General features: G+C 51.7%; 12 protein-coding genes across 12 annotated transcripts; 7 read left to right on the top strand and 5 right to left on the bottom strand.

The window, feature by feature from the left end:
• Window positions 1–72: 72 nt before the first annotated feature.
• On the top strand, window positions 73–372 carry N7498_009806 (Rpo12/RPC10 RNA polymerase subunit family protein; the record flags this gene model as incomplete). Its single annotated transcript, XM_058456862.1, has 2 exons — window positions 73–281; window positions 348–372. The coding sequence occupies 2 exons, from the start codon at window positions 73–75 to the stop codon at window positions 370–372; spliced, it is 234 nt and encodes a 77-aa protein (XP_058303761.1).
• Window positions 373–845: 473 nt separating this feature from the next.
• N7498_009805 (anthranilate phosphoribosyltransferase) lies at window positions 846–2,191 on the bottom strand (the record flags this gene model as incomplete). Its single annotated transcript, XM_058456861.1, has 2 exons — window positions 846–1,811; window positions 1,871–2,191. 2 exons carry the CDS (start codon window positions 2,189–2,191, stop codon window positions 846–848), a joined length of 1,287 nt encoding a protein of 428 aa, XP_058303760.1.
• Window positions 2,192–2,454: 263 nt separating this feature from the next.
• Window positions 2,455–3,501, top strand: N7498_009804 (mitochondrial 54S ribosomal protein uL10m; the record flags this gene model as incomplete). Its single annotated transcript, XM_058456860.1, has 1 exon — window positions 2,455–3,501. The coding sequence occupies one exon, from the start codon at window positions 2,455–2,457 to the stop codon at window positions 3,499–3,501; it is 1,047 nt and encodes a 348-aa protein (XP_058303759.1).
• A 502-nt stretch (window positions 3,502–4,003) lies between these two features.
• Window positions 4,004–5,410, bottom strand: N7498_009803 (phosphatidylinositol-specific phospholipase C; the record flags this gene model as incomplete). Its single annotated transcript, XM_058456859.1, has 1 exon — window positions 4,004–5,410. The coding sequence occupies one exon, from the start codon at window positions 5,408–5,410 to the stop codon at window positions 4,004–4,006; it is 1,407 nt and encodes a 468-aa protein (XP_058303758.1).
• A 938-nt stretch (window positions 5,411–6,348) lies between these two features.
• Window positions 6,349–8,328, top strand: N7498_009802 (glycoside hydrolase family 47 protein; the record flags this gene model as incomplete). The annotated part of the gene is made up of 4 exons (XM_058456858.1): window positions 6,349–6,634; window positions 6,743–7,363; window positions 7,418–8,109; window positions 8,173–8,328. 4 exons carry the CDS (start codon window positions 6,349–6,351, stop codon window positions 8,326–8,328), a joined length of 1,755 nt encoding a protein of 584 aa, XP_058303757.1.
• Window positions 8,329–8,962: 634 nt separating this feature from the next.
• N7498_009801 (uncharacterized protein) lies at window positions 8,963–9,963 on the bottom strand (the record flags this gene model as incomplete). The annotated part of the gene is made up of 3 exons (XM_058456857.1): window positions 8,963–9,676; window positions 9,736–9,828; window positions 9,886–9,963. The coding sequence occupies 3 exons, from the start codon at window positions 9,961–9,963 to the stop codon at window positions 8,963–8,965; spliced, it is 885 nt and encodes a 294-aa protein (XP_058303756.1).
• A 569-nt stretch (window positions 9,964–10,532) lies between these two features.
• N7498_009800 (amino acid permease) lies at window positions 10,533–12,469 on the top strand (the record flags this gene model as incomplete). The annotated part of the gene is made up of 6 exons (XM_058456856.1): window positions 10,533–10,684; window positions 10,744–11,218; window positions 11,274–11,538; window positions 11,589–11,768; window positions 11,818–12,205; window positions 12,262–12,469. 6 exons carry the CDS (start codon window positions 10,533–10,535, stop codon window positions 12,467–12,469), a joined length of 1,668 nt encoding a protein of 555 aa, XP_058303755.1.
• A 780-nt stretch (window positions 12,470–13,249) lies between these two features.
• On the top strand, window positions 13,250–14,050 carry N7498_009799 (uncharacterized protein; the record flags this gene model as incomplete). Its single annotated transcript, XM_058456855.1, has 1 exon — window positions 13,250–14,050. The coding sequence occupies one exon, from the start codon at window positions 13,250–13,252 to the stop codon at window positions 14,048–14,050; it is 801 nt and encodes a 266-aa protein (XP_058303754.1).
• A 496-nt stretch (window positions 14,051–14,546) lies between these two features.
• N7498_009798 (uncharacterized protein) lies at window positions 14,547–16,206 on the top strand (the record flags this gene model as incomplete). Its single annotated transcript, XM_058456854.1, has 4 exons — window positions 14,547–14,756; window positions 14,820–14,923; window positions 14,974–15,045; window positions 15,103–16,206. The coding sequence occupies exons 1-4, from the start codon at window positions 14,588–14,590 to the stop codon at window positions 16,204–16,206; spliced, it is 1,449 nt and encodes a 482-aa protein (XP_058303753.1). The 5' UTR covers window positions 14,547–14,587.
• Window positions 16,207–16,675: 469 nt separating this feature from the next.
• N7498_009797 (gluconokinase) lies at window positions 16,676–17,448 on the bottom strand (the record flags this gene model as incomplete). Its single annotated transcript, XM_058456853.1, has 2 exons — window positions 16,676–17,128; window positions 17,197–17,448. The coding sequence occupies 2 exons, from the start codon at window positions 17,446–17,448 to the stop codon at window positions 16,676–16,678; spliced, it is 705 nt and encodes a 234-aa protein (XP_058303752.1).
• A 1,493-nt stretch (window positions 17,449–18,941) lies between these two features.
• N7498_009796 (vacuolar protein sorting-associated protein 26) lies at window positions 18,942–20,441 on the top strand (the record flags this gene model as incomplete). Its single annotated transcript, XM_058456852.1, has 4 exons — window positions 18,942–19,161; window positions 19,220–19,692; window positions 19,776–19,917; window positions 20,215–20,441. The coding sequence occupies 4 exons, from the start codon at window positions 18,942–18,944 to the stop codon at window positions 20,439–20,441; spliced, it is 1,062 nt and encodes a 353-aa protein (XP_058303751.1).
• Window positions 20,442–20,768: 327 nt separating this feature from the next.
• Window positions 20,769–26,101, bottom strand: N7498_009795 (uncharacterized protein; the record flags this gene model as incomplete). Its single annotated transcript, XM_058456851.1, has 5 exons — window positions 20,769–20,959; window positions 20,994–25,622; window positions 25,673–25,846; window positions 25,898–25,964; window positions 26,024–26,101. The coding sequence occupies 5 exons, from the start codon at window positions 26,099–26,101 to the stop codon at window positions 20,769–20,771; spliced, it is 5,139 nt and encodes a 1,712-aa protein (XP_058303750.1).
• Between the last annotated feature and the right edge of the window lie 189 nt (window positions 26,102–26,290).

Here is a 26,290-nt window from a genome sequence, read left to right as displayed (position 1 = left end):
CCCCGAATTTCTGTCGCCCCGACGAACGCATCTCCGACCTCGCGCAAACCGCATATTCATTCACACACCAAAATGTCTCGTGAAGCCTACCAGGTGCCCTCTATGGGCACCCAGAACGCCTTTGGCAATGAGGGCAGCGGGTTCAACTCCATGGCCGTCGACAGCCCCTCGGTCGTCTATCTCTGCGGCGAGTGCTCCGCGCGCGTTCCCCTGAAGCGCGGCGACCAGATCCGCTGCAAGGACTGCGGTCACCGTGTGCTGTACAAAGAGCGAACCAAGCGGTGAGTTTCTCTTTCCCCGCTCTCATAGCTTGACATCTTGACTGACATTTTATTCTCTTTGTGCAGCATGGTTCAGTTCGAAGCTCGGTGAAGGAAAGCAATGTTGACTGGAAATATCAGTCCAGATAAAGTCTGGACGCGGAGGAGTTGATGGAATTGGGCTTTTGCTTTTGATTTTCCTTTATGTTCTCACGAACAATGCATCGAGCGGCGCTTTCGGAGTACAAATGCAGAACAAGATTTATGGAACACGTACAATACGTGAGATTTGATGCTGTGGTCAAGGCTATTAGCCTGGTAGGCCTCAACGAGTATAGGAGACCAGTGCGTATGCGAAACTTAGGTACCATGGCTCTTTCTCTTTCGAGCGGCTTTTTGATTTCACCTCAATACCCAACGGGCGAGTTCACTACTCAAACTCATATCCGCGAATTATTATGAATGTACATCAACATCGAAGTCAACTCGAAAATAATATCTCGGAAATTGCACAACGTAATGCCTCTTCACTCGAGCCCTTCATGGAGATAGATCAACTACTCCAATATGCATAATCCAATAAGATCATGCGAACTTGTTGGTGACCTCGATAAACTGCTCGAAGCTTTTCAAGGCTGCGCCGCTTTCAATCGCCCAGCGTGCCCGGCGCAGACCTTCCTTCCAGCGGCCACCACCAGGGCCGCGCTCAGTGATAACCTGGCCATCATCACCCGGACCCATGTTACTGGTATCCGCCTCGCAGATACCGGAGGTAACCAGAAGAGCAGCAACGTTCATGAGAACGAATTCCAGAATAGGGTCGTCACGAGGCAGCTCATTCCGAAGAATGCTCATCAGCTTGGCCGCGTTGTCCTTGGGCATCTTGCGTCCGTAAACCTCGCTGAGTGGGTGGGTAGGTACACCGAAGTCAGAGGGATGAAGCTGGAAGACATCGAGCTTGACCAATGTTTTAGGGTTTTCCTCGTCGTCGCTTGAGTCATCGTCTTGATTACCCGACTCCTTGTACGCTGGATTGGGGTACTCAGACAGTCTCCAGCAGTGGGTCTTTCCAGCACAGCTGATCTCATCCATGTCCTCATCGCCGCAGACAACGAGCGCCTTCTTGGCACCAGCCTGTCTGAGGGCCTCAACAAAGACAGGACCAAGGCTCTGGTAAGCAACACCCACAAGACGCGCTTCAATGGCCCATTCAACGGGGTTTGCCAGAGGACCCATCAAGTTGAAGATTGTTCGGAGACCAAGACTGCGGCGAACGGGATTGGCATACATCATGCCGGGGTGGAAGTTTGGCGCGAAAAGGAATGCATAGTTTGTTTCCTCGTACACTTTGGCCACGTTGGATGCGTTCACGGCGGAAATGTTGGGAGGAATGGGTTGAACGGCATTGAGGACGTCGGCGGATCCAGAGAAAGAAGTTTGAGCGCGGTTTCCATGCTTCGCGGTCATCAACAGTGGCGAAGCAATAATTGACGAAGTAGTCGAGACATTGAAGGTCGAATGTGAGTCTCCGCCAGTTCCGACAATGTCGCACTAGGAATCGAGTGCGGTTAGTCTAAGTACACACATGGGACAAAAAGAGGCTTTCTCACCAGTCCACCGTTGTATTTACCCTCGCGCTTTCCTCGGGCTTTGACAGCTTTCTTCAGGGAAGCTTTATCGATATGAGTAGCAGCCTCGCGCATCCGGTGAGAGCATTTCGCAATCACAGCAGCATCTTTGTCCTTTCCGGTGGAGTGGAGAAGGGTCAACAAAGCTGCCGTCTGAATATCTGACAGACGATCTTCAAAGATCAAAGCAAAGGCAGAAGCGATATCCTCTGCGCTGACTTGAATGTCCGCGGTAGCGGGGTAGGCCAGGCGTTTGAGAAGAGGTGAGATGGAGATAACCTCGGGCTTCTCGTAAGAAGCCATGCCGTGTGAGGAGACAACGAAGTGTTCCTAGTAGCTTCGAAAAAGGTCAATGGAGAGTATAAAAGAAACAAAAGACGGAAGCTGTCGGCATGAGTCAAAAGGGCCCCTCATGCTCATCCGGCAGAATCTTGTTCACCGCTAAACTTGGCACTTTTCCTCTTTGGGCGCCAAAAAATATCTCCCGGACTGCCCTTCCAAACCTCCGAGGTCTCCTAGGATCCGCTCCATCATTGTTCCTCGTCACCCCCTCAATTCTTTCCGCAATGCCACCGCGGGTACCCGTCTCATCGCTCCGGCGACAAGCCCTGCGATGCCCATATGAACTTCGGATTGCCAGGCTTGCCAGCACCGCTGCGGCGGCCATCACACCAGCTGCGCCAATTGAGCAAATGACACGCTCGCCAGCCCCAATTGCGCGTACTCCTCCCACTCAGCCACCATCGCATCGCAGTCCTGAATATCGCCGGTCCCAACTTCTGCGGCAATACACCTCCCTCCTCCGCACCTCCCCTCTCATGGTGCTTTTCCAACACAACAACCTGAAGTCCACGGAATGGGCCGCCATTCGACGAGAGTTGACCAAGGCCTTGCGGAAGGTTGATGAGAAGATTGCCGCTGAGGGTCGGACATCTCCGGAACTGGCTTCCTACATCAAGTTGCAAACTGTCCAAAACAGCATTTTCGAGGTGGCCCTGCGCATCGTCGAATACTTCCGACCTAGCGAGGCCGCGTTGGCTGCCGGCAACCCCCCTAGCGCCGTCGACCCCGTCACTCAGACTTCTGCCGAAATCCCTGCTGTCTCTGGCTCCAGGGATGACCCTTCCCTGACCCACGACTTGTCTCGCGCTGCTCACATTGCGGTGAAGAACATGAAGGGCAAACACGAGCTTGCCGAGATCCTCACTGGCCCTGTGGCCATTCTCTCCATTCCCACTGTCTCCCCCGAACATATGAAGGCGGCACTCTCGATCCTCACGCCCAAGGAAGCCGGATTCCCTGCACCCACTCGCAAGGGCAACCCGGACTACCATGACCCCGTTGTCCAGATCGGTCTACAGAAGCTGAACCTACTAGGTGCTCGCGTTGACGGCAAGGTGTTCGACATCGCCGAGACCAAGTGGGTAGGCAGCATCGAGGGTGGCATGGATGGCCTCCGCTCCCAGCTTGTCATGGCTTTACAGAGTATGGGCTCCAGCGTTACCAACACTTTGGAGGGAGCCGGTAAGAGCCTTTACTTCACCATGGAGAGCCGAAGAAGTGTTTTGGAGGACGAGCAGAAGGGCGAGGGCGAGAAGAGCGAATCGTCCTAGACTGGGCATGGCCGCCCACTCATTCTTGTATAATAGGTCATATTGTTTTTTTTTGCATCCCAAGGGACCCAAGCTTTGTTTTTGTATAGGCTGTACACCATGCAATAAATTATTTGCAATACTCAATCTGAAAAGGGAATCGATATCTCATTCTAGGTCTCTTATTTCCTTGAAAGTTACTAAATAGACTGAACTTTGTACCGAGCATCAAAATCTGGCCTATCATGCCATCATCATCGCCGGCAAAACTAGGTCTCGCAGTATATGAGCCATGATTGAGGCGTCCACTGGGATGTTCCACCTACTCTTCATAGTATAAATTGATGATGCAGGAGGCAATCTTTCTTCATAAATATGCACGGGCTATCAAGAATATCAATATGTCATCAAGAAGGGAAATTTGAAGTTCAAATGCAAGGCATGGCGCCATTTGAAATGCATATATATCTATAAACTGATTGGATTAAATCACAGGACCTCCCAATAGACAGCACGCATAAATCTAGTTTTGTCGCAATCGCAGCTTAGCATTCATACCGACAATGCAACGCACAAGATCCCAGTCACCGTCCAGACCAACCCAGTCAGTGACCAAGATACCAGTGGAAGAATCACCATCATCATTCTCATGACGGCGACAGATGTAGTTTACAACAGCAGGGTTAACCTTAGCCGCAATCTTCTCGGGCCAGGTATTAGTCTTCCAGAAGTTGCTCGCACTCAGGAAGTTAATGAAAAAGGGGTGCGGGCCCGGGTGATCACCGAACGGATAGCGAGACTTGCTGGCGCGGTCGATGTGGTCCTTGACGTATTGGATCTTCTGCTCGATGTTGGTCGGCTCCTGCACCTCGTAGAAGTCCTGGATGCACAGCTGGCCGCTGGGGCAATTGGCATTGGCCGTGTTGTCGGCCCAGGCGGAACCATCGAGACCCCAACCATGACCGTCATGCTTCGTCTTCAGGTCCTCGGATAGGTTGAAGCGACGGAGCAGGATCACCTTACCGCGGGCCTCGCCCAGAGTGGGGATCTTGGGACGAGTCCACCAGCGCTGGTTATCGTCCTTGGCGTAGTGATTGTGCAGGATTTGGGCGAGCTGCTCATCCTTTGCGTCGCCGGGACCCTCGCGCTTCAGAGAGATGATCAGCGTCTCGGACGGGTTCTTGTCCAGGAAATCGTTGACCTCATTCATCAGGTCGCGGAAGTATTTGGTCCCGGTCAGCGAAACAGGGAATACGCTGTGGACGAGAATCAGGTCCTCCTTCAACTCCTGCGGGTACTGTGGCTGGACACGGATGTCGAAGAAGCGCACGCCGTTCCGTAGCTGTTCCCGCGGGCTGACGGCCTGGCAGCGCACCGAAGGCGGGGCGACGTGACAGGTTGGCGAGTTGTGAGTACCGGGGATGGAGAGCGAAGACAGGAGAGTGTCGTCACGCAGCTCACGCATCCAGGCGTGCAGATTGGCTGACGAGTATATCGCCAGGAAGGACTCAGGCTTCACCCACACGCCGGTGAAGCGGTGCTTGGGGTTGTCGACAGTCTTCATGGTTGCTGTCTCGCTGGTGGGAATAGGCACCTGGATAGTGTGTTCTTCACCCTCCGCTCCAAACACCAGGCGCAGGCGCTCCTTTTCGGACTCTTTGAAGAAGTCCAGGTCCGTTTCTTTGGTGGTGAAAGCCTCAATGTGGATGTCCAGCTCCGCCTGCTCATCGAAGGGCTTGTCAGCCTGGCTGAGGGTTGCGATTGGGGCCTCGCTGCGAGTCTGGTTGGTCAGGACCCGAGTGAAGTTTCTCGCCAGCGAGGTGATGTGATCGGTTCCAATGCTTTGCCCCGGGGCCCGGAAGCGCTCAAGGCGCTTCAGGTTGATCGGGGTGTCCGTGTTGTTACGGATGGTCAACTTCTTGACTACCATGGTGGACGATGTAAGCTTGGGGAAGCTTCGTGAAGCTAAACTGGAAGGAGAGCTCAATGGGACAATGTTCGAGAAATACGAAGAGATCTCAGCCGCTGCCCCTCATCGGTCTGCGGATCGCCAAGAGCTGAGATCCATTGGCGCCAGCTGATTCGAAGTCCAAGCCATCGGTGACGCTACGATCTAGGTCCCGCGACCGGTGCCAGGCACAATGTAATCTGATTCGGTCCGGTTCCATAACGGGGGTCGCGACGACCTGAAAGGTCGATGATCTCAAGCGGAGTGCATGACGCAGAGTATGCTTTGCATGGATGTGGAGTTCCCCGGCTTCGGCAGTCATCAATGTGCGAACCACAGTTCGGATACTTGAGAATGCCTTATTCAGTGATCGATTACCTAGCTACGATCAATTGGATATTTGAGGATCCTCCCAACCGTCGGTTCCAACGTCGCCAATCGTCACCCCTTCTTCCGTGCAAAAGCGCACCACACGCATGGTGCCTGCCTAAATTCTTGAACTCGAAAGGACCCCGAACGATGCTGTCGATGCGGATTAGGTGTTGGCGTGATCCCATCGATTGAGAGGCCAGACCCAGAGCCAGTACAGCGACCACCAAAAGAACGGGCGACGGTTCGTGCTTTGTCTTACTTGCTCAAGCTTCTTTTTCTTGCTTGATTTCTCTCGGGTCGCCTGGTCGCTGTTTTGTCTGGATGGGTGAATTTACAAGACGCGTTTATGTCACAAAAGCTACGTAACGGCCTTTTGGAAGGTTGTTTACAGTAACTTATCAAACGCAAAAATTATAACTGTAGAAAGTCGCGAATGGACTAGCTGTGCCGGGCTCCACTTGAAGCGCGGCTGTCCCCGCCTGTGTACGGCACGTCAAGGAATATCCGTTGTGGACACGTTCGATGTCGACTTCTTCTTTCCACCCACAATGATGCCTTTCTGGGGCCCTGAAGAGCTTGGGCGCCCGCGAAAAATCACCTCAAAAAGACCCGAGGGTCCGCGACAAACCTGGCTTGGCCCGCAATGGGTTCTCATGTCGGCGTTGATCGGTGTCTTGGCCTTGTCGGCGGGGCTCTTCATGAGTGACCCGATTGTTGAGTTTGCACTGGATTATGTCCGACCCATGAACCGAGATAGCTATTGGGAGGGGCATCGAGAAGAAGTCAAGGATGTGTTTGTAGAAAGCTGGGATGCGTACTCTAAATACGCCTGGGGTAAGTTCAGGCTCTTTTCTTTCGCATGTCCTCCAAATTGGTAGAGTGCCTACACACTACAGCAAAAGCCAAATAATTTAATATTCCAAAGCTGACATTTGAATTTAGGGAAAGATATCTTTCACCCCATCTCCAAAACAGGGGAGCAAATGAGCCCAAGTGGACTCGGGTGGATCATTGTCGACAGTCTAGACACGCTGATGATCATGAACCTAACTTCTCAACTCTCCGATGCTCGGGAATGGCTCGAGCGGGACTTGACCTACGACCAGGATCAAGATGTCAATACTTTTGAAACGACCATTCGCATGCTGGGTGGGCTACTGTCTGCACACTACTTATCGACTCAGCTCCCCGATATTTCATCCCGTCGTGACTCTGTTTACCTCGAAAAGGCTGTCGATCTAGGAGATCGTCTTCTAAGTGCTTACGAGTCTAGATCCGGGATCCCATACTCCAGCGTGAACATCGGCACCCGAGAAGGCCTTCGATCTCACACGGACAACGGAGCGTCGTCAACAGCTGAAGCCACAACGCTTCAGTTAGAGATGAAATACCTTGCTAATCTCACGGGCAATGAGGTCTACTGGCAAAAGGCTGAAAACGTTATAAAGGTTGTGGATGCTCACCGCAGGCCAGATGGCTTGTTGCCCATCTTCGTGAGTCCTGATACCGGAAACTTTCGCTCTAGAGAGATCCGCCTAGGAAGCCGCGGCGACTCTTACTATGGTAACTCTCTCTACTTTTGTACTATTTAAGGAGAGTGTGGCTAACAAAATATAGAGTACCTAGCAAAGCAATATTTGCAAACCCGAGGACAAGAGCCGATCTACAGCGAAATGTGGGAGGAGGCTCTGGCAGGTATCCAAAAACACCTAGTTACAACCACTAAATACTCCAATCTTCAATTCATTGCCGAGCTACCAAGGGGTATCGGTGGGAAGTTGTCTCCCAAAATGGACCACCTCGTTTGCTTCCTACCAGGCTCAATTGCAATCGCCGCAACCGAGGGAAGAGCCGAGGCCGAGGCACGCAAGCTCCCCACCTGGAATGCTCGAAAAGAAGAGCAGATGAAGCTTGCGAGAGAGCTCACGAAAACTTGCTGGGCAATGTATGCGGTGACGAAAACAGGCCTGTCGCCCGAAATTGCCTGGTTGAGAGTCGACGATGCTGATCTCCAACCCAATCCTGGGTCAAGATCACGGGAGAAAAGCAGCGATGATTTGGAATCTTGGAAAAAGGATTTCAAAATCAAGCCCCTGGATTCGCATAACCTACAGCGCCCGGAAACTGTGGAGAGCCTCTTCTTGTTGTTCCGGGTTACGGGAGACCCTGTCTATCGGAAAAGGGGATGGGAGATTTTCAAATCATTCAAGGAGCACACGCTCGCTCCCGATGGCGAGGGTTACTCTTCTTTGAACGATGTCACCAAGATTCCTTCACCACCACGCGACAACATGGAGAGTTTCTGGCTGGTAAGAACCCGACTTTTCCTCTTTACATCTGAGTATGGACTGAATCGAGTAACATATGCACAGGCCGAAACTTTGAAGTACTTGTACCTCCTTTTCTCCCCTAGGAACTATCTCCCGCTTACGGACGTTGTTTTCAACACAGAGGCGCATGTGTTCCCTCGGTTTGAGCTGAACAAATTCCAAACTGGCTGGACACGAAAAGCGCGCTCTAAAGCATGATAGATCGGTATAAGCATTTGATATGCCCTGCATACTTATTATCAATCTTGAATCGACAAAAACATCCATGTTATGCCAAAACATATCGTTGCTTGTAATATATGGTAACAGTCCTAATGCACGCCTCATTAGCCCAGCTTCTGTCCCTTTGTTAAGGGTGACCCCTTAGCGACCCGCGGCGATCCTCAAATGCATACGTTCGGCGCGCTTTCTCTAATTAGGATAGATAAATCCGATACTGTGAGGTAAATCATTTACTCCTACTAGATGATCTGATGTGGTGAGCGCGATTAGGTGATTCCCTCTGCTGTCTCGACTCGTCTGCTTTGACAGACTGCCATGGAGTGCCCCTCTCACGATGTAGCTGGGAAATACATTTATGCCCTCATTAGTAGTATCCGACTCCTCTTGTTTTATTGCTTCCTTTGCGCTAAATTGTGAAATCTAAATTAGGATTCCATTTATTCGGTGTCTTCAAATGTTCCGATTGAACATTCACGAGACCACGGTGACTAGCCTATTGAGGCACTAGAGCTTACTTGGCCCTCGAACGTGTAATTAGCCCGGGCATCGAATGTACCGGAAAGAAATTTGTTTTTGCCTTGACTTTCCGGCTAGATCGGACCTCGATTGCTTAGTTGGACTGTTCCTCAAAGGTTGCACTCTCGCTAACGCCACCCTCAGAGGGTTCGTGTGCAACCTCGCCCCATCGCTTAGCGAGTTGCTGAGGCTCCCAGTCCTCGCCGTAGCAGCCATCCTCCCACCACCCATGCATGATATCCTGACCCGATAACAACATACCATCGATGGCCTGCAAGTCCTCGGTCCCGTCTAGCCGAGAGTAACGTAGGACCCTGCCACGATCGTCGAGATACACCACCAGTATATGCCCTGGGCTATCATAAGCCTCTTTATCGTAGATGAGCACGTGGCACCATCTGGCCGCCTGGTGAGCCATCTCCACATGAAATTCAACATCGTCTATATCCTTTTCTTTGGCCGTCTCTAGGGTTTCCCGCACTTCACGTTCGTATTCAAGGGCAGAAATTGCCTTCGCTTCAAGGATCTGCGGGATACGGGTTAGGATATCGCGCAGCGACTGTAGGCCGTCGTCCGAACCCGCGTCGTATAGCGCGGCATTATCGAAGACCGTCCCATCGTACTCGCCTTGGCTGATTAGCTCGGGAAAGGCTATTTCTGAGTGGTCGCCGTAGAAAGTGCGGACAAGACGTGTATAGCTGACCCCCTGCCGATCTACCGGATTCCGGACACGAGAGAGTAAGTCCTTCTCGTCCTCTGTAATATCCTCATCGCCCCTCCACATCTCCTCTAGTCGGTCATCATAGGGCTGCAATTTAGTTATTATGAGTCATTAATAATTGATGGGGAGCGAATCAGATAGACTACCATGCGGCCACGCGAGCCAATCTCTAGCCACTTGCCAAAGATTGCCGAGCGCTGGGCTTCGTCCGAGATAGTAGAATCTTCCTTCCATTTTTCCTAGCAGCCAGTCGCGTTAGCGTATAGCCTTCCCTTCAGATTTAGCGTGGTGAATACCAGGAGATATAGGTCGGCGGCGTGGATTATCACCCTCTCTTGACCGTGGGTGCGCTCCAGGGCGTATTCGTTAGACATGATAGGCAGAGAAGGGCTGATGAGGTGATGGCGATGTAATCTCCGTTCGTTTGGAGGGGCTAAGAAGGAAGGATTTTGAAGCGGGGGCGGGCACACAGGTACAGCCTAACACCCAGGGGCTCTACGAGCTCGACCACATGGCAAAGATCGGTCTAGTAACAAGTGCCGCAACTCTAATCTCTACAATCCTGGTTGCTGGGATGTGCAGGTTTTTTCAGGTGATAAATAATTCCTCGGATCCTCCAAATCCGGGGTCAAGCCCCCTCTCCGCAAATAGCAATTCTAGGTCTGCGGGAACCACCGGGGGTTTTTGATGAGGCACGGTCCTACGAAATGGTCCTAGCTAGATAACAGAAGTAACATTGCCTAAACCGGGTGCAACTGGCCGTTCGTAACCCCACCGTGCATGATGCGTTAGGAGTGTTGCAACGGTCCCCATGCTACTTGTGATTTCATCTATCTTCTTGGTCGGTCTCCTACCGTGATCGTCGGGGTAAATGAGGAGTAAACAAATAGCTCGTCAATAAGGAAATCCTTCTCTGTCAAGTTGTATTCTCCATCTCTCCATGATGGTGCGGTCGGCGACGGAATTTCCAGATGGGATTGAAAACACATTATCAACCACCCCTCAAGTGGACCACTACGATGCTGAAAAGGGGAATAACCTCAAAGACCCCGATGGAGCGGGGGCTCCAGAGCTCGCAGAGGTGCAGGAATTGCGGTATGCTTCAAGTTAATACACTGGTTGCTGAGATCATCACTAACACTGCATCAATTCAGACAGGGTCTCAAACAACGTCACATCCAAATGATCGCACTCGCAGGCACCATCGGTACGGGACTGTTCCTTGGCTCAGGTCGAGCGCTCGCTAATGCAGGACCGGCGGGTATTTTCATGGGGTATACGATCATGGGGATACTGATCTCCGGTGTCACACTATCTATTGGAGAGCTGAGCGCACTCGTTCCTCTTAGCGGAGGTGTCATTCGGCCCGCTGCTTATTTTGTGGATCCGGCATTCTCCTTCGCGCAAGGATGGAATGTTACGTATCAGTACCTCATCTCCATCCCTGCAGAGATATCCGCAGCATCGGTGATCATACAGTTCTGGATTACGTTGAATAATGCAATCTGGGTCACTGTCTTTAGCGCGATTCTGTTCGCAACTAACATCTTTTTGGTCTGTGTTTACGGTGAAATCGAGTTCACACTTGCAATTTTAAAAGTTTGCCTTATTGTGGGTATGAATATCATGGTAAAAATGACACCTCCCTTGGTCTTCCTAGTTGCATTTGGCTAAATCCTGATAGGGTCTTGTGATCACCTGCGGTGGTGGCCCTAATCATGAATCGATTGGTTTTCGATACTGGAATAACCCCGGACCATTCGTGCAGTATTTAAAGGTCCCGGGATCATTGGGTCAGTTCATGGGATTCTGGACCGTGTTTATTAATGCAGCATATGCCTACTCCTCGGTAGAGACCATTTCGATGGCTGCGGCAGAGACATACGCCCCACGACGGAATATTCCAAAAGCTGCAAAGCGAGTGTTTGTCCGAGTTTTGCTCTTCTACGGTTTGTCTTACCTCCATCATAGTGCACTCCAAGATCTAACCATGGTCCAGTCATCTCCATCTTCATGATCACCCTGCTGGTTCCTTCAAATGATCCCATGTTATTGAGAAGCACAGGCACCGCCGCCCAGTCTCCATTCCTTATTGCTGCGCAGCGCGCAGGAGTCAAGGTGGTGCCCCATATTATCAATGCCATCGTGCTTAGCAGTGCCTGGAGCTCAGGGAATTCCAGTTCGTTCTCATCTGCTCGTATTTGACCCCTCAACTAAGTGACTTGCAGCACTCCTCGGTGGATCCAGAATCCTCTACGGTCTAGCCCGCGAAGGCCAAGCCCCGAAATTCCTCGCACGCACGAACCGCTGGGGTGTCCCGTATATGGGCGTTGTTGCAATTGGAGTGTGGATGGCACTGGGTTACATGTCTCTCAGTTCTACGGCCGAGGCTGTATTCACCTGGCTGCAAGACCTCGTTGCCTGCGCCCAAATTATGAGCTGGCTTGTGATTTGCACTACCTATCTACGCTTCTACTATGCCCTGAAGAAGCAGGGTATCTCGCGTAGCAGGTTACCGTGGGCTGCACCGCTTCAGCCTTATGCGGCGTGGATGACCTTGATCTCACTGGTTATCATTTTGCTTACGGGTGGCTACACCACTTTTATTCATGGCCAGTATGCTCCCCAATGAGTCTTGCCAGGTATTCGTTGATCTAATTTCCATACAATAGCTGGTCTACCGAAACATTTATTTCTTCCTACCATGACATTGCAATCTTCGCCGGTCTGTACTTCGGGTATAAGTTGTGGTTCCGAACTAAGACTGTTTCTTTGGATGAGTCGCCCGTTGCTCGATTCGTGCAGATTGCGGAGAACAACCCCGATCCACCGGAGGAGCCCGAGTCTAAATGGGCTAAACTCAATATTTTGTGGGCTTGAAGGCTTGAAGATTGACTGATTGGTATCTCTGTTGCGTTCTGCATCGGTTTCCCATTGTCAAGACGCAATTCAGACTTTCAACGGATTTTCTATTGAGAGCTGTGTTTGAGGAATTGAGCAAAAAGCCGTTTCGTGGTTATTTAATTTGGTATAGAAATCTAGTTAAACTGGGTATTTGCACGGGATCAATCAAAGTACAGTACTTCGGCTTCAAATGCACGTCCGGCAGTTGGGGCCTTATGCGGGGCTTGCATAGCGGCTTGTGTTGCCACGCCCACGCCACCCGGCCATCTTCATCGAGGCCACTCGACATCTCCTACGCCACTATGAAACCGGCTGTGGATACCTTGTCGATGTGAGCTGGCCAGACAGTACCCATGCCCAGCAAGACACGCGTCATCATGCAAGAATCCGATCATCTTGACAATCCAATCGATCCCGTTGCGCGACTATAAGTGGATGAAGCTCTCGACGCTAAGCTTTAGCGGTGGCTAGCTGCAGCATCAGCTACACCACTTTTCAGGTTAAATAATCTCGCTTTGGCACTAGATAAGCACGTGTGCTATCGGCGCAACCTCCTTTGCGAACGGCCAGACAAGCAATACCGAATGCTCCAGCCGAAGCTGGACCTTCCAAGATGACGACAGTGCAAGATCCGACACATAAAAGGTGGCTCGAAGGCTCCTGCTCTTTTTATCATCCCAATTGAAATCACAATTTCCTACCGTGTTTACTCGGACTCCTTTCTAAAAAAAACTCTTTTTCTTCACCGTCGCCAATATGACTATCGCTCACTACGGTGTCTGGGCTTGTACTCCCACCAACTACACTGCTCAGACCGAGCAGCAAGACCCCAAATCCCCTCACATCTACCTCCACTTTACCGACGACCCCTCATCCAGTAAGAAGCTTGAGGCTGCCATCAACGTCAAGTCGACCAGCAAGGACACTCGTCTTGTCTTCTGGCTCAACCGCAACTTCTCCCACCCCATCACCGAGCAGCTCTCTAAGCTGAACCTAGGCTTCCACCTTGCCCAGGAAAGCGGTTCAGCCCAGAACGACAGCACCCACGACAGCCATGACGGCCACGACAGCCACGACAGACACGACAGACACGACAGATACGGCAGATACGACGGACACGACAGATACGACCATCACAACCGTCACCATCGTCACAACCGTCGGCAAACCTCCACCCTGCAGGGCCTTGATTTCATCCGGACCAAGAACCTCGTCGATATCAAGGCTGGCAAGGTTCTGGCGCCCGATAACACCGACCCCAATAACGATATTCTGGATGATCTGGATCCCATCCTCACGGATGCGATCAACAAAAAGGCGACTGCTTATATCTTCGGATCATCTTATGGAACGGGTATCCACGATATTCACATGAACCAGGGTAGTTTGCCCAGCTACTCCAACGGCATCTATGAAGATGGAGCCCTGTTGTTCGAGTTCGAAGATGGGCACTGGGAGGCTGTCTTCTTGGCCTTTGCATCGCAGAGGATCCCGACCAACGACCAGGGTGAATATGAGCCTAACAGCGAGTCTCTTGCGGATATCCTGGGTCAATAAATGCGTGAAACGATCTTCTGGGAATGTTGATATTGATATGAACTTGTGGACTGGAGGGTCAAAAGTAGTTCAGTTCAGTTTTGGTAGCAAAACTAAAGAATGGCATTAATAGCTCATTGCCATAATTTATTTCTTTCATACCCTCAAGAGTTTCTGCGAGATGTTCCAAGTGACAACGGAAGCCGGCTATATCAACACGGCAGTGAATACTCATGCCACTACCTACCTCATCAGGTCTCAGGCAAGCAACGTAAGGTTACACATTCTAACTAAGGTCCGAAGACGCTATATTCTAAATCCAAATAAAACCAAAATAATTAAACTTACCTCGTGCATATGGGAGAACACAGTTACTAAAAGTAAATCATAGCAAATCCCCGCTATGATCGCACGGGGTGCGGGGAGATCACGTGGTTACCGTCGGTTACCGTCGGGGCAACCAATTCTACTGATAAATGCCATGCTCCGTTTTATTTCCCTGAACTGATCCTCGAACGCATTTCTGAGACCCCCAACTCTTTTCCCAGGTGATCCAAAATGAATATTTTACGCAGCGGGCGCAGCATTCCCCGCATCCTGCGGCCCAGTCGTCCCCAGACTCTTCTCCGCACTTCATACCCCATACCGCCCTTCGCGACCCGGGGATTCCACGCCGGTTCGGCGCTGCTGGGCATTAGGTCTCAGATCCTCAAGGATGTCGGTGAAGGTTAGTTTCATAATGCAGATTACCTCGGGTGTCTCTACTGGATCAATTGTTAATGGAATTCAGGTATCACCGAGGTCCAGATCATTCAGTGGTATGTGGAGGAGGGGGCACATATCGAGGAGTGGAAGCCTTTGTTTCAGTATCAGTCTGACAAGGCGGTTGACGATGTCAGTATACTGGATGTGCCATGTTCGGGAGGCAAGGCTGACAAGTTCAGATCACATCGCGGTACGAAGGCGTGATTAAGAAGCTTCACTTTGAAGCAGATGAGACGGTGCCTACCGGAAGTGTATGCAATCTACCCTTCACTCTAAGGCTCTATAATTTTGCTGACAACCCTCGTTAGGCCCTCGTTGAGATTGAAGTTGATGATGCGAAATACCCAGACGATAACCCGCACCCTGCCCCCGCAGCGGAACCAGAACCAGCCAAGTCTGCCCCTGCAACGGAAGTAGCGGCAGATACTCAAGCAATTGAACCGTCCCAGACTGAAACACCGGCGGTACAAGCATCGGAATTGCCCACAGAGGTGCCCAAGTCAAAACATGCATCCCTTGCAACCCCAGCCGTGCGAGGGCTTCTGAAGACCCACGGTGTCGATATTCTCCATGTGAATGGGACCGGCAAGGAAGGCCGAGTCATGAAGCAGGACGTTCTCAAGTTTGTCGAGACTCGAGACTCTCCCGCCGCTGCACCCTCCACTTCTCCATCTCCCCCGGTCTCAATCACACCAGACACACGCCAAACCGAGACCCCAACCAACCTAACACCAATCCAATCATCAATGTTCAAGACAATGACAAAGTCCCTGACCATCCCCCACTTCCTCTACGCCGACGAACTCCAAGTCCAGGACATCACTGCCATTCGCAAGAAACTATACAACGACAGCCGCGACCCGAAGAAGATCACATTCCTCCCCTTCGTCGTCAAAGCCGTCTCACTCGCCCTAAACGATTTCCCCCTCCTCAACGCCCGAGTCGACACCAGTGCCGACAAACCAAAACTAATCATGCGCTCCAAGCATAACATCGGCATAGCAATGGACACACCCAACGGCCTCGTCGTGCCAAACATCAAGGACGTCGCCAGCCGCTCCATCTTCGACATCGCCGCTGAGATCTCGCGTCTCAGTGCGCTCGGCAAAGAAGGAAAACTTACATCGGCCGACATGAGCGGTGGAACTATCACAGTCTCGAACATCGGGAATATCGGCGGAACGTACGTTGCGCCCGTCCTTGTGCCGACGGAGGTGGCTATTCTTGGGATCGGGAGGTCGAGGGTATTGCCGGTCTTTGACGAGGCCGGGCAGGTTGCTCGTGGGGAGCTGGTGAACTTTAGCTGGAGTGCGGATCATCGCGTTGTCGATGGCGCTACTATGGCGCGGATGGGCAATCGGGTTCGGGAGTTGATTGAGGCGCCGGAGCTTATGTTGCTTAAATTGCGATGATAGAGTGGATACAGTTGAATAGAATAAATACCGTGATCACTGTGTTTTTTCTGGTAGATCAGCTCTAAGCTCGATGAAGATTGACAGATGCAATGTACAGGTTAGGACCATCGGGGTCGGGACTGTTGTAATTTTTTTGAAGTTCTAGTAATTTTTGAAAATTCTTCATGGTCTGCAGCAATACAACAGTAGAGCCTGGATACTTGAATCAAAAAGTGTCAATGGAATAGGGTTTATTGGTGTGGTAGACCGTTGCTATGTGTCTCCCCGAAAAATGGCGGGTATCAAAGGACGGACCTCGACAGGCCTGCACAGTCACGCCATGGGCAAATGCTAAGAAAAAAACGCCAAAACAGATACAGACCAAGAGCCCGAAGCAGGGCCCCAGGCAAATTCCAAAAGAAAACTCCCAAGACACCGGCGCGGAGGCGAATTCCTCTCATGCAATAAATATCATAGATCGAACCCGTCATACGCTCTCCGCGATCTTTTTGTAAACAGCATCAAAGACACGCTGCTGCACCTGATCCTGCGATCCCTCGACATTAATCGTAATAGCATCCCATTCACCCTTCGGCTCCTCAAGCGCCTGCAGCTGAGACCGAACCATGTCACTCTTCATATAGTGAGCCTGGCGCTGGCTCACGCGCTGCATCAGGACTTCCTCGGTGAGCTTGAGGTAAATGAAATGGATCTGAACGGAAGGCGAGCCGTAGGCAGCAACGCGCATGACATCGCGGTACTTCTGTTTCAGCGCCGAGCATGCGACCACGACGCCGGCGGGAGGGTGGAAGTTGTTTGATTCGGAGGGGGAGAGGGCGTTGATGGCGGCTTTGCGGAGGGAGATCAGCCAGTCCCAACGGTCTTCGTCGGTGAGGGGGATGCCGCTGCCCATTTTGATTTTGTTGGATTCGGTGTGGTACTATTGGAGTAAGATTCGGGTTAGTTCTTCTGGTGGTTTCGGGGTGCGCGGTTGCGCAAAGGACGTACATCATCGCCTTCTAGGTACGGAATTCCGAGTTCTTTGCGGATGCCTTGGCCTACTGTGCTCTTTCCGCATCCCGCGGGGCCGGTGACGACCCAGATGTGCTGGACGGTTGATGGGTCGGTGGGCTTCGAGGAGAGCATTGCGGGTGTGGATGAGCTGGAGTTGGGCTCCATGTCGGGCATGATGTGAGGCAGTTTGGAAGAGGCTACGGCTGGCGTGACCGGAGGCTGAAGCCGTTCCCCGGCGGAGAGCATGTTGCTGAGATGTGAAGAATTGCGGGTGAGATTGATCGAGAGCGAGTCTCCAATTCGGTCCTGGCTTGGTTCCACGGAAATGGGCCGGGTTTGAGTGGATGACGGTATGACGCCGCAATGATACGTATGGAGATCGTTGGTCTATGTAGTTTTAAGTCCGCGTAGGAATTCGTTCAAAATATGCGACAGTGAAGGGAGGGGGGAAAAAGGGAGTCGCGCGACGGGGAGAGAACAGTTACTTTTTAAGTATGACGGTGGATCGACGGAAATTGAAGAAGAGACCAGAAGCCGAGTGGGGGGTCGATGCATTATACGGCCTCCATTGGCCGACAGTCATTACCCGAGTGGAGGAATGTGGGATGAGTCTCCAGCCTTTCGGTAGATCGATCGACGTGTGTTCGGGGCGTTCACCTCGTCGAGTGGCCGCTGTTTTGCTTCTCACGATGTGCGCTGGGTGAAGCAGGCGTGCAACTGTATACAGCTAGCCGTCAATAGCGCGTTTAAACCCCCGCGCAGCATCCGTCCCCGACCCTGGATGTTTCGCATGATGTCAGCGCGGTAAACAACCCCCACGCTAGTGCGACACCGCGGGTTTGGGTCGATTTCATACACTGCCCCTGTTGCTGTGCTGCTGTATACAAATCTACACCTTATCTAGCCTTGATGTAAAAAGTGTGGTCTCGACAAATACGCTTGGCTGGCATTCCCATTCGTAGTATCCATATGAGCCTTGCGCTGAACCTCGCATGTGGACGTGTAATACACGGTGTTTCATGCGTTGGGACACAGGAGGCCGCTGAGTGCATCTTTGCAAGGAGGGAGCTCACCCGTGAAACACATGAATTGGGGCCAAAGTCGAGTCGGTGTGATTTCAGCGCAGCAATCCCTGCTTGGGTCCCGATGATTCTTGAAGGCGCATGGCTGATTTCCCGCTGATTTGATTCTCCTCACCTTTTCGTGTGCAGTGTTACATTGTCCGAGGTCTAAATTCCGGGGAAGCAGGCCCGCCAAGTGCATCTTTGCAAGGATCCCGTCAGCTCATTGCCTCGAAGCGGTCTCGTCGAATCCGCCTCCCCGGTTTCACCTTGCGCGATCTCGCGCGATCTCGCGCGAGTCGTTCCATTCCATAGATTAAATATAGTAGCACTCTGGAGTAACACCGTCAATAGTGACGCCTAGAGGAGGCTGCTGATGGGTATTTGGCCTGTCAGGTCCATCCTATTGGGTGCCCACATGCCGATTCAGTGCTGAGTGCTGGGGGTGTATGTATCTCCGACGCCAGCGCAACGTAGGCTTTCATAAAACCTTTCATTCCAGGATTCGTCAGTTGAGACAGTCTTCACATTGAAGCTCACTGAAGTAGGAAAGTTAAAGTAAAGAGAAAGCACGCGGCCCGAGGAGCTGCCCGCGGGGGAGGATGACTAAGCGGTGAAGCCACGTTCTGGGATCAACGAGCTCGTTCGACCCCCGAAGCACCTCAAGCGCTGCACACGATGGCGTCCCTCTTTTTCTCCACCCCCGTCGATATTGACATTGTCCTCGATGACCTCGATGACCGCCAGACCGTCGATGTCAAGCTCGACAAGAGCCGCCGTGAGCGGGTTCCCCTGTACATGGACGGGGAGTCCGTCAAGGGCGCCGTGACGATCAGGCCAAAGGATGGCAAGCGATTGGAGCACACGGGAATTAAAGTGCAATTCATTGGTTCTATTGGTGCGTCCATCTTCTCCGCTGCAATTTGGTCCGAGACTAACCAAGTGCCGCTCTCCAGAGATGTTCTACGATCGAGGCAACCATTACGAGTTCCTATCGCTGGTCCAAGAACTGGCGGCGCCCGGCGAACTGCTGCACCCGCAGACCTTCCCCTTCAACTTCAAAAATGTCGAGAAACAATACGAGTCCTACAATGGTATCAATGTCAAGCTGCGGTACTTCGTCCAGGTGACTGTCTCACGGCGCATGGCCGACGTCATCCGTGAGAAGGACCTCTGGGTGTACTCCTACCGCATGCCCCCGGAGACCAACAGCCCCATCAAGATGGATGTCGGAATCGAAGACTGCCTGCATATCGAATTCGAATACTCCAAATCCAAGTACCACCTCAAAGATGTGATTGTCGGTCGGATCTACTTCCTGTTGGTGCGGCTCAAGATCAAGCATATGGAATTATCCATCATTCGACGGGAGACCACGGGTTCTCCACCCAATCAATATAATGAGAGTGAGACGCTGGTGCGTTTCGAGGTATGTTTCGAGACCTCGCCGATCCCGTCGGCAAGCGGTTGCGGTGCGGTTCATTGCCCGGGCAATCATTGACAACGTTTTAGATCATGGATGGATCGCCGTCCCGGGGTGAAACCATTCCTATTCGTTTGTTCCTCGGCGGATTCGACCTCACACCCACATTCCGAGACGTCAACAAGAAGTATTCGACACGATACTATCTCAGCCTGGTGCTGATTGATGAAGGTACGTAACTGTGACCGTTCCATCCTGCACACTGTCAATCCTGGTGAAGGAGCTTTATGCATCAACAACAAGCCCCGTGGGGAAATGAGGTGGTATATCTTACCAATAACCGACGGCAATTGAAACGAGTCGGTCGGCTCGGCTGGGGAATCCCACACCGTTTCTCGGTTTCCGACCCTGCCGTCTCGGCCACCCCCACGCTAAACCGCTTTTTGGCAACTTGCATATCCTCCACCAACCCTGTATTCAATACATGCTGTTTTCATGGCCATCCACTAACGTTACACCTTTCATCAGACGCTCGTCGTTACTTCAAGCAATCCGAGATCGCCCTCTTCCGACAAGCCCCCGAGATTGCCGCGACGCCACAGATCGCCCAACAGCAGCAAATCCAACAGCAGGTCCTCCTTCAGCAACAGCAGCAGGTTCTGCCGCCAGGATCTGCGACCGCTGGTCCAGGACGTGAAATCTCTTCGACTAATGGGCAGAGAAAACCGCAGCCCGTCTCGGCGCCGGTGGCATAGTTCCCCTGCAGCATTGTTTACGCAACTGTACTTCTCTAGGAGATAGATCTGTTCTTCATCCTCCTCTATACCCCCACATCGCCCTTGTCACACTCCTTCCCATCCTATTTACCCTCATCCATGTGTCTCGCGGATACAACCCTCGTCACCTTCCTGTCACGATATCACTCTGTAAAGGTAGTCTACGGTTCTCGCTTTCTTACAATATAACGATCACTGCAAAGCTTGGAAATATCCTTTCTCCATGACGTCTGTTTAAGGTGAAGGAATTAGATACATAGAAAGAAAAATACAGTGATCTCAAGATCCAACATGCAAGTCTACCCGCTACTCGAATCGACCAGTTTCCTGCAACACTTTCCCAAGAGCCTGAAGAACCCGTCCATCATCACGCTCCTTACCAGAAACCTGAACAGCCTTGACAACAAGTGGATACAACCACTCGAGATGCTTACGATGGTGACGCGGGATGTTACCATCCCCAGTCGTCGCCGCAACAGTCTTGATAGCAGGCGGATCTGGAATCGCAGAAGGCTCGCTTTGAAGCTGGACCATTTGGAGGAGAAGGTGCAGCAGAGCCTTTCGCGAGGGGAGTCGGCTGGGGCATAAGGCCCCGAAGAGGCTGGTCGGCGATGTAGCTCTTGAGCGAGACGGCGCAGCGGAGTAGAAGGTAGGGGGAGATGGAGCGGGCGAGTAGAGTCTGCGGGGATGGGGTGGAATTGGATTCGGAGACGGGACTGCCTGAAAGCTCGAAGAGAGTATCCATGAGAGCGTAGGCCATTTTTGGGCGCAGGCTCGGAGGTGGGTCAAAGGTGCGACCTGCACGAACGCGATAGAAATCTTGCAGAGGGGATTTTTCGATCGGGGCAGTGGGGAGATCGAAGCGCTGGGGAGCGTAGATGAATGATGAGTGGAAAAGCGCACAGGCGAAGTCGCGGCGGACTGGGTCGGGGATCGCGGAGGCTCCGAGGGAAGGGAGGATGAGCGTCTTCAGCCGGGTGAATGCGGCGATGTCAAATGCTTCGTCGGCTAGAATCCGGGTGTTTGGTAGCTGTTGTGTTTGGAAGCCGCGGGCTGAGACAATGCCGTCGGTGATATCCACGACTCCTTGCCAGAAACGTGCTATCTCTGGTTCTTTTGCCTCGGTATATTGCTTCTCCACATAGGGTACTGCGACCTGGAGCACATTCAAAGATGCAGTTGTTGCCTTCTGCCAGAGATAAGGCTCGCGGTCCTTGCCTTGCCACATGTACTTCTGCTTAATTGACGCACGGAGGTGCTCGAGGGCAATGGCGAGTGCATTATTCGAGAAAATGTCTTGCTTGATACCAAAGTCTGCGATGTACCAGCTGACAAGATCGATGGCGCTTTTCGAGAAAGCAACAAAGGTCGGTCTTCTCGAGTCGTTGCCAGAACTCCACCTTGATAGAGCGGAGTCTGACAAGTTGGCGAGGCACAGAAGAATAGCAGCCTGCGATTCTTGCTTCTCCAGACAGAGAGTCTTGATGCAATCTATCACCAACACCTGGACAGCGGAAGGGCGGTCGATATCTGGGGAGTAAGGTGGATATACCGAGTTCCACACAAGCAGACGGAGGTGATGGATTACCTTCTCGACATGGTCTGGGGTCAAATCATCTTTATAGAGACGGTATATCTGCTGGAAGGACTGCATATAGGCCAGCGCGGCGTCTTGATTGGGCCGATCAAGATCAAGCACGGCGTCATCACCGGCAGGGTGGCCATTTGCCCACAGATCCCATGCACATTGAAGTGCTTTCTTGCTGAGTCCGGTTGGAGATTGCACCCTAATCAAAATTGCACAGAGGCTGGCAAAGGTTGCTTCGCTGAATCTTAGAAGTCGCATATCCGCCAATGCCTGCAGGTACTTCAACAGCCGAGTCCAGGAGTCGTCAAATTTCTCGTCGCTCACAATGGTGTCGAAGAAGTTTGTGATCAGATTTGAGATTCCGTTGATCATCACGACGGTCGTTTCCACTCGCGATTTGAGGCTATCTTCCGGTCCACCCAGCTTGTCCTTCGATTGTAGAAGGTTGTTTTCAATTTCTTCCACCATCTGGAACAAGACTCTGTTCAAACACAGTCTCCACGCTTTTGATGATAGTTGTTGCCCGTAAGCGTCAAAAATTCTGAGCAGGGTATGGATTGCACTGTTTCGGATTTCAGGCCTCGAGTCCGATGCAATGTCCACAATACGAAGCAGCAACAGCAGCCATAGCGAGTTCCTTGAAACCGAGGGATCCTTGTCGCGAGCGAGATTTGCCAACTCTTCTTCGCTGACAGAGGCATCGACATGACTCTCGATCGAGAACTTCTCGATTTGTCCTTCAAGGAAATCGGATACATTCCAGAAAAAGGAGGTGGTTGTCAATGAGATGTTGAAGTCTTGTGTTTGCGACGCAAAGCTGGAGAACGAATTGACCAGGCTCAGAAGGCAATGGGCGGGCAACAAGGTGAGGAAGTCTGAAGCTACAAGATGAAGAGACTTGTATGCAGCGCGAACCAAACGAGGACCGGCTGGAAGAGCCGATTTCCTGCGCTCAGTCGTGGTGGTAAGCTGATCCCCATTCTCAACCTTTGCGATCCCTTGGAAGACTCCTGAGATCAACTCAAAGGCAAGACTCCATCCGTCCGCGAAAGTTTCCGCGTATTGCTCGAGAATGTTCTGGAGAATCTCCAAGCTCTGCTCATGAATTTCAACCACGGTAATTGGAAGTGACTTGGCAGAAGACACGTCTGACGAGTAAAGCGATGCCACTTGGTCTTTCAGAGTTTGGAGATTTCTCATCTGCACCTGATTCTGAATCTTTCCATCGACATCTCGTGGGTTCATAGTCAAGAAGACCAATGAGTTCAGGATCGCGCTAGCCTGTAGACGGAGGTTGGGGCTGACTTCGGTGTTGGCGGAAGTCGAAATAAGGCTTTGCGTCAGGATTTGCCATAATTTGTTGTCCTCCTCATCGAGTGAGGATAGCCTCTCAAGGTTCGCCCGGGCTAGTTCGTTTCCTTTTTCCAAAACAAACTTGAGCTCCTCATCTTGCATCCTTAATTTTCCGACCGTGTGGGACACTCGCCGAGCATTTTGGTGCATTCGTCCAGACTTTCGTGAGGATTGCGGGGTGCTAGGCATCTCGGAAACTTCTTGTTCTGATTCTTTCTGGCGTTCTGATTGCGTGAATGTAGAGAGATTCAACAGTGCACGTAGGATCTCCTGGAAAGAGTCGCTAGGGTAATCACTGGTGCTCTCGAACATCTTGGACGAAGCTGCCTGCACTGCAATAACTTCCGTTCCTAGGTTGGCAGTTGGGATGTCATTCCCAGAGATGACAGTGGTTTCACCGGAAGCATTGGCCGATTTGACCATGGTGCTGGATGATATTCCGATGACGAGTCCAGTGTATTGCAATGTCTCGAGCAGAATTGACCAGGCTGGCTGATCCAAGGTTGGTCCCAACGCAATTCCGAGATTGAGCAAAGCTCGTAGACAAAGCAAGTTCCTTGTGCTCAAAGACGGCGCTGCACTCTCCGCGGCAGAAGAGCCAGAGGAATCCGTGGGCAGTGAATTTTTTCTTGGCATATCTGAGCTCTTTCGCTTCTTCTGGTAACTCTCGTTGGACTGCGAGCCAGCTGCGCTCGGTGTGGCAGGAGTTTGCGTCTTGGATCCGCCCATGCTCATGGGCATAGCGGCCTTTCCAAGTGTCGTAAGGAATGCATCACGCGGAACAGAGAGTCTCAGAAGTCCAGCTACATGAGCTAGCTTTTGGAACGCTCGTACGAGGTTGTGGTAGTATTCATCATCCAGGGACGCATGTAAAAAGGTGGAACAGGCTGCAAGGACAGCAGGCCAGCAATTCTCAACTATCCCGGCACAGGTCCTGATCGCAGAGTATTGGACATGAGACTGCAAGTCTAGCGGGTTGATTGGGACAGATGATCTTTTCCCTGGTGATGCTGCCTGGGCTCTCCAAGCATCAGATTGGAGATCCTGAGAAGAACGGGCAGAATCAGGTCCCTGGTCAGGGCTCACGAGACGATTCTTCCTCTTCTGTTTCAGATCCGGCACCGTGAGAGGAAGGATGAACTTTCCGAGTCCTTCAGCGAAGCTGCTGATACAGTTGAGAACAAGGCTGTAGATATACGTTTCTGGGGGCAGTGGTGGCTCTGTCTTATCGAGAAGCTCAATATAAGGCGTTCTCACGACACTCCACTGGCTGCTGATTCCGGGAACTCTAGTCTCTGCTGGTGGTCCTGTCGATCCGATGACACCTGCGACACCACCGGTCTCAAGGGCAATCTGATCCTCCGTTGCAGAGCGTGAATGCTCAGCGCGTAACGGCACCGTTGATTGATTGCTGACACCAATCAGTGAGGGTTTCTCCGATGCCAGTCGAACAAGAGCTGCCATGTGATCACGAAGGACATTCTTTCTGCCTTCTTCTCCGTCATATAACGAGTAGATCTGCCGAACAACGCCCGCTTCGGCATAGATACCCCGGAACACCTCCATGCACAAGACTCGTTTCCAGGGTGCTGTTCCATCCGGCTCAAGCAAATGAGTTATTAGACCAAATGCCATCTCACATTCGGCCGGCAAGAGAGACATGTGACGTTTCAGGAGCACGAGAAGAATTCTTGCAATCCGAACAGTTTGAGAAAAGGAGTGCCTCTCTGATAAGTACCTTACGGCCAAGGGCATCAAACGCACTCGCAGCACCTGCGAAAGTTCGGGATGTCCCGCAAAGAGGCGGCCACTGTTGAGAATAATACTTTCGATAAGTTCCAGTACAAAGGTTAGAGAAAGCGTCCTCGTGTGCAGGAATTGCAATTGTTCGCCATCGATGAGACGGCATAGATCATCCAGAACCTGCAAAGCATCGAACGCGAATTGACCGACTTCAATTGACTGGCTATCCACCTTGATTGTGGTGGTAGATTTCTCATCGCTGGGAATCCTATCTTCATTCGACACCCTTTCAAATGTCGATACCACCAACTGTTGGAGCGTAGCAGCCGCAGTGCTGCTTACAGCTATCGTCTTGCTCGCTTGCAAAGTCGCGCATATTTCCAACGTATTTGCGAGAAGTTCTCCGGTCAATTCGTTGGAGTAATACTGCAACAGCGAAGGCAACGATTGAAGAATTTTCAATTGAATATCGAGACCTAGATCGTGTTAGCAGCCTTGAATCATTCGTTTGCTTTTCTAGACATACTCAGACTCGTCGTCTCTCTCAGACCTGCAAGAACGTCCTTTAGACGTTGAGATGGTAATGAGCGAGAAGCGATTAATCTTTGCAGACATATTACGCCAATTCCAGCGAGTTTCGCATGTCGCGTATGACAAGCGATGATGAATGGCTCAACAAAATTCGGCTTACGAACAAGATCTATTGGCTCTTTAGCATTTTGAATCCTGGTCTCACAGGGAAGGCACGAACCTGCTGCTATTTGAGCCTCTGATGTTGAAGGCAGCGCTTTCAGCTCATTAAGCGATTGCTCAGCAGCCTATATTTCCTGTGATTAGCGTCGCGTACAAGGGGATATCTTATAAAGGATCGACGAACATTGCGCAAGTCAGCGTTCTTCCGCCTAGACTCTTGAATGAGGTTTGCAAGCTCTGTCTGCAAGAATTGGGAGGACATTTCCAACACAGCGAGGCAGCATCAACGCATGGCCAATGCCGTTGTCCCAATGGCCGAAGGTCTCCGTGTCAACAAGACAGGGAGCTCTGGGACACGGGCGGATCAGCGCGCGGCTTCGAGAAAGGTCGGATTCAAGAGCCCTTCAGCTCAGGTATCATTAAGATACAGAAAATCCTCGTTGAGTTCAGT

Source organism: Penicillium cinerascens (genome assembly GCF_028974065.1).
Source record: "Penicillium cinerascens strain IBT 15544 chromosome Unknown scaffold_4_segment0_segment1, whole genome shotgun sequence".
In the NCBI taxonomy this organism is placed as follows: Eukaryota; Fungi; Ascomycota; class Eurotiomycetes; order Eurotiales; family Aspergillaceae; genus Penicillium; species Penicillium cinerascens.
Note: the sequence above shows the minus strand (reverse complement) of the source record. Positions and strands in the feature narration are given on the sequence as shown.